The following is a 5,795-nucleotide window of genomic DNA, read 5'->3' as shown; positions in this document are numbered from 1 at the left end:
GTCACCCAACCGCGCATTCAGCGCCTCAGCATACAGCTGACTTCCTTCCATCGTGGAGCGCCGAGCATAATTGCCCGACACTCCGGAATCGATAAGGATCTTCCTTGGCTTCTCGAAGCCCTTAACGGTCGCCTTTACGACCAGCAAGCCCGGCTTGCATACACGTTCCGTGTTCAAGAGCACGGAGCTCTTCGGGGTTGGGCCCTGTTGACCTCTGCCTCCCTGAGGCTCAACAGAACTCAGTTCTTCCCCAATAGGTCACCCCGCGCCTACTGAGTGGCATCGTTTCCCCGCGACTTGCGCAGGGGGCAGCTGTTCCGAAGGTGACGGGTGTCTGTCTCCACAAACAAAACATCGTCGTATATTTGTACGATGCTCGGCAGCTCGGAGCTGTGTTCCCATGTCCTCAGCATAGCTGAGATCCATGGGCACAGACCCGCTCGACGAGCTGTTGGAGTGCGCATTCCAACCAAGTCGTGCCGGCTTGAAATTGAATCTGGCATTCAATGCCACTTTCACCGCTTCTTCAAACGAAGACGGATGCACATGTAAGTCTTCCATTCTGGCCACGCCAGTGCGGAGGCCTTCCATAAACACGGTCACTGTGACCGCTTACGGGAGAGGATCTACTGCCATTCCGCAGCAGATCCCCTCCCTTAAGAATTGGTGGACAAAGTCCATCAATTCCCTGTTGCCCTGTCGGGTGGCAAGGAAACGCGATCGCAACCTAGCGACATACCGTATTCTTGTTTGGGTCCAGTCACACCATGAACATCTCGTGTGCTGTTTCCAGGGTACGTGTAACCCGTTACAAAAGGAGTAGACTTTCGATGCGAATAAACTTTTCTAGCAGCTTACTTCAAAGTAGAAGATGGAGTAACGTTGGTTTGAATCTGCTCACTGCAATTGAATGACCCAAGAAGTGTGAGCCTCAGTGTGTTTCAGCATCTTGGTGGGGGGGTGCTTACACCTTCAACTTTTGTACAATTTTGCAAATTTCAAAACCGTATAAAATTAACATTGCACTGATGTGATATCGTGGATAGGATAGTCACTGCTCATGAAGATGTCCGAGCGTCGTAGAGGAGAGGTCCTTGGTACACGTAACCACTAGCTCATTAACCACAATTTTTATTGGTCAGGTATAATGTATGTACATAGTATAAGCTTAAAATGGACTTCATTCTCACTCTTGAAATTATACAAGAGCTATGTTATATATAAGACTCTCGGGCTCGCTCTTTGGAGCGTACGAATCCATCTCTATGCGTTGGCCACACGGACTAAAGGAGCTAGATCTTGCTCTGCAAGCAACGTGCTCACCAACCCCGTTGCATCAAGAGTGACATGTTAGAATCATGTCTAGCATAACGGGTATGAATCATATATTTAACGTCATAAAATCCTGAGTAATAGATATCGTGAAGCAAGCAGCCACCTTCTATCGGCCTGATTATGAATATTCGCCTTATAACTTTTGAGATTGGCTCTAAGCCAAGGGACAATAGTAATGTGATCGTAGCTCGTTACAGTACGAATGTTGAATTCTAAGGCCCTGCAAGTCGTTTGTTGTCAGAACTAATTTACAATAAATATTTTCTCGGAACACAAGTTCTGAAGAGAAATGTTGTTTATGGAGGAAATATAGTTAAATTTGAGGAAAATTGTGCTCTTAGCAGTACTTGGTAAATCCAACATACGAGGAGCCCACCGAGGCAGTCACAGTATTCAAAATGTCAAAACACAAAGGCTAATTTCGTCACTTACAGTCAGCTGCCTCCAAGTTGACGAGAGAGATTTGTGGCTTCTTACTGCCTTTGCCTTGTTAAGGCCTCTTTGGCGTGGATTGTAAACTATTGAATAAGTAAGGCTGCGAATCAATGATGCTTGAAGCTCAATTTATGTGCAAATATACAAACTACAATCTAACAAAACATTAGTTTTGTTAGTCTTGATAGATTTTCAGCGCAATAGTTGAAGTCAATCGCAGTCAGAGAGTCTACGGAAATTCAGCATTTGATATTCATTCAAATCTTGGCATCATTTAAGTCAACAATGGAACAAAGGTATTGTGAGATTATTTTGGATAGTTGAAAACCATTTAACATCAAGTAGCTGAATGTCCTAAAAAGCTGTTTTGCACTCAAGTGGCGGGCAAGTTCCGTTAGAGATCTTCGTAAGATTAAGCTCCGGGTGATTGCAGCTGGTGACATTCAAATTGCACTCGTTGTCGTAAGTGGCTCCATCAGAACCGCAGACGGGGTCATAAACGGCAAGGCAAATGTCTGGACATAACAAAGTGTTTTGAACAACGCCAGTCTCTTGTTCTGGTGTGTTTTCGGTCTCATTTTCTCCATAAGTACTACAGGCACCCTCATGGACCTGGGTAATACTCGGGTCCTTACAGCTGGCAATAGCGAGAAAGCACGAATTTGAATAAGTGATCTTATCAGAGCCGCACACAGGATCGAAAATCAGCATGCAGACGTCAGGACACCCGGAAATCTCACCAGATGCAGTCGAAGTATCACTTGTTTCGCAATCCTTGTTTCCATTTGCATTGCAGGCCCCTTCGTAAGCCAAAGAAATACTGGCGTTTTTGCAGCTTGCAAACTCTAAAAAGCACGAGTTACCATATGTGACGTTATCCGTACCGCAAACCGGCCTGTACACTTCAATGCACTTATCTGAGCAACTAGATGGACTAGATTCAGTGTCAGAACATGGTCCGTCGGACACATAGGTAATGGCACCTCCACTCTGGCAGCTCGCAATACCAAGTGCGCAGCCACTCGGGTAGGTCAAGCCATTAGACGCACAAACAGGATCGTAGATTGCAGGGCACATGTCAGGACAGGAAGGAGGTTCATACGGTGAAAGTGGCGTTGTTGCGTTAATGCACCCTCCTTCGTGCACTTTGGTAATCGGTTCGGAGCTTTCGCAATTCGCGAGATTCAGAAGGCACTCGTTCGTGTACGTGACACCGTTGGATCCACAGACGGGCTCGTTCTTGTCGCTACATTTCAGGAGACAATTGGATGCGTAACCAGCATTCGCAATTGTACTCGTGATAGCACCGACGAGGAGGCATAGGGCGAGTTTCATCTTGGAGCGTGGAGCGGCTAGGAAAAAGAGACTTGAAAAGCTGGAAGCAAGTTGGAAAATGGGTTTACTGACGAGGTATACACTTCCTGTTTTTCCATCTGGTCCTTAAAGCTCTTCCTGCTGTCGCTCCAAGCCTAATGTTTAAAAGAGTGGCATTTAAGGATCCAGCCGTTGGTTTCAAGGTGGTTTTATTATTGTTATAGGCTTCAATTAAAATAGCGAACCATCCTTTGCTTCAACAATAATAGCACAAAATTCTTTTGCGAAGAATGCAAATTGGCTTGCTTTTTTAGGCAAAATAATTCTTCTGCATGCAAGGTCATCATAGTTGGCAAACTTGATAGTTTCGAGCTTGTATCTTTGCTGCTTCAACTTTATATTTCAGGTTCTGCTTGATATTACTTGAACCCGCATAAAGTAACTCACGTAGTTCAACAATCGAATTGTCTTACGTCAGACTCAACCTTTCATCGGTCGTATTTTCCGCATCTATGCTCTGCTGACTTTTGAATTTGTGACTAGCTGGTAGCGGTATCAACTAACCATCTTAACGCTCAAAAATGAGTTTTACTAGACTAGTGGTACTAACTGTGGCGCTAACGCTCATTTTGCATAGGACCAGATAAGCAAAGAAACTAAATCGCTGATACGATTGTTGCAGTATAAAAAAATCCTATCTTGAGCGGTTGAGATTTGCTTAAACCTCTACAGCTTCCCAGTGAAGCTAGATTGTGCATTGAAGAACAGAAGAATACAATATGTTTTGCTCTATTCTGAGGATTGCTTGAATCATTCGGTCTAGCAAATATTCCTAGCAGGATAAATTTAGCTTATTAGTCGATACCTATGTACCGTATTCAGGATCTCAACCCAATACTTCAAAATCGAAAACTTGTAGATGAAACAGATTAAGCAACGTGGACCATGCATTCCGAAATAAAGGCTATGACGCAAGAGAAAATCATAAATCATTTAGCCTTATGCTGCGCGCACGTCACGCCCCCACAAAACACTCATTAGGAGTAACATCACTGCATCACCCTTCTTGAGATGCTTCTAAGGAGAGCTAAGTCGATTCTTTGACTACTGAAAAACTTACGTCTGACGAGAGAATGCATGTTCGAAGCTGGCGTGGGAGACTACGCTGATTTTTTTACCCGCATTTAGCAAAAGCAGGACAGACGTTATCTAAAGTATTGACCTCTCACTCAGTATTTTCATTTCATGCAATCCAATAGACAACAACTTACAGTTGGTTGGATACCATGTCATAAATTGATACGAATACCGCTCGATTGGCACAAGTCCGCACGAGTTTGCTGGAATATTTGCATCGTTGCTTCTCAGACGCAAATCATTTCTTCACAAGAAAAAAGAGTTATAATAGTGATCTGTTTGGATAAATAATCACTGTCTTTGTAGCAAATCTTGCTTATCTTTTACTAGTGTTTCGTTGCAGTCGAAACAACACGTAACGGAGCTCATGAAGCAGAAACGTGCGTCTTCTCTAAAATGAGAATTTGTGATGTTTTATAACGATCGATTATATATGAAGGGTCAGCAATATTAGCTGTCCTCTTGTCAAAATAAACAGCACAAAGGTCGCGGCGCGCTAGGGACTATAAACAGCCCTATGTCCAAGGTAGATAATAGAAGTACACTAAAGAAGCTCACTTGATGCTCCAATAATACAGCTGTTATACAAAATATTCTAAGGATTAATTATGCAATCTAGGTAATTTGAAAACTCATTCATTCCATAGCTGAAACATTTACTTTTTGTACTTATATTGTAATTCCGAGCGTTACGGTTATACACTTCCTGAAAATTTCGCCGTAGTGTGTAATTTTGTTTAAGTCTGATACTGGAAAAGTGTTTCTGATGAAGTTTCTCTGGAATTGCAGCTTGAGGTCGTAGTGTAAACTCCTCTAGCAACGGTGCAATGTGAGTTATGTGCGAATTTAGCTTTGCGTGCAAGCGTACACCAGTTTGAACGATAAAGTCATTCGCACTTCTGTAGATAGCATGGAAGGCTAAGTCTGAGCTTGATACCCGTTTAGTTTAGTTGTTAGTGAAAGAAAATTGGGTGCAGTAGCCAACAGGGTCTTGGTCGATAGGTACTAGATTGTGATCAAAGAGTGGACATTGGGATGGACAATTTTGATGCATCGTATATCTGCGCAGCATATAGTAGTAGAATCGTGGTCAAGAAGCGATGTGATGCTATAAATCTGCATATGCTCCGACTTTTGGGATGTTCTGCTTCCCGCCAAGTAGGTTTTTATTCTTGGTGGCAGATTGTGGTGTACTATTTTGAAAGTTGGATTGCATTTGAGAAGGCTACGGAACGCGTTAAGTTTAACACAGTTTTGTGATCTCTCGCCAAAGAGCTTGGTTCATTATAATCTTGTCAAGCTGTTGACATATCAAAACAAAGTACACCAGGGCAAGGGACTCCAAACTGGCCGCGAAGGCAGTACATAGCGAGGTCACATATGTCGAGTCGTGTGCGAACCAATGCTTCGGTGAAGGTCGCCTGAGAACTCTTGTGTAGGGAGAATTTTCCTCTGCAAACAACAAGCTCGCAAAATTTATGTGTCATGTTCAGGACGTTATAATTGTTTCAACCTCAGTCAGTTCTTCTAGAGCTTAAACTGTAAAAGACTTCACGACAGTTGACTTGTGCTGC

The 5,795-nt window shown here is 43.4% G+C and overlaps 1 protein-coding gene across 1 annotated transcript; it reads right to left on the bottom strand.

Annotated features, from left to right (window-relative positions):
• Positions 1-2,401: 2,401 nt before the first annotated feature.
• Positions 2,402-3,105, bottom strand: PHALS_00402 (Protease inhibitor protein; the record flags this gene model as incomplete). Its single annotated transcript, XM_024715868.1, has 2 exons — positions 2,402-2,445; positions 2,511-3,105. 2 exons carry the CDS (start codon positions 3,103-3,105, stop codon positions 2,402-2,404), a joined length of 639 nt encoding a protein of 212 aa, XP_024572451.1.
• Between the last annotated feature and the right edge of the window lie 2,690 nt (positions 3,106-5,795).

Source organism: Plasmopara halstedii (assembly GCF_900000015.1).
Source record: "Plasmopara halstedii genome assembly, contig: Scaffold_110, whole genome shotgun sequence".
Classification (NCBI taxonomy): Eukaryota; Oomycota; class Peronosporomycetes; order Peronosporales; family Peronosporaceae; genus Plasmopara; species Plasmopara halstedii.
The sequence above is the reverse complement of the archived record's forward strand: the minus strand, read 5'-3'. Positions and strand labels throughout refer to the sequence as shown.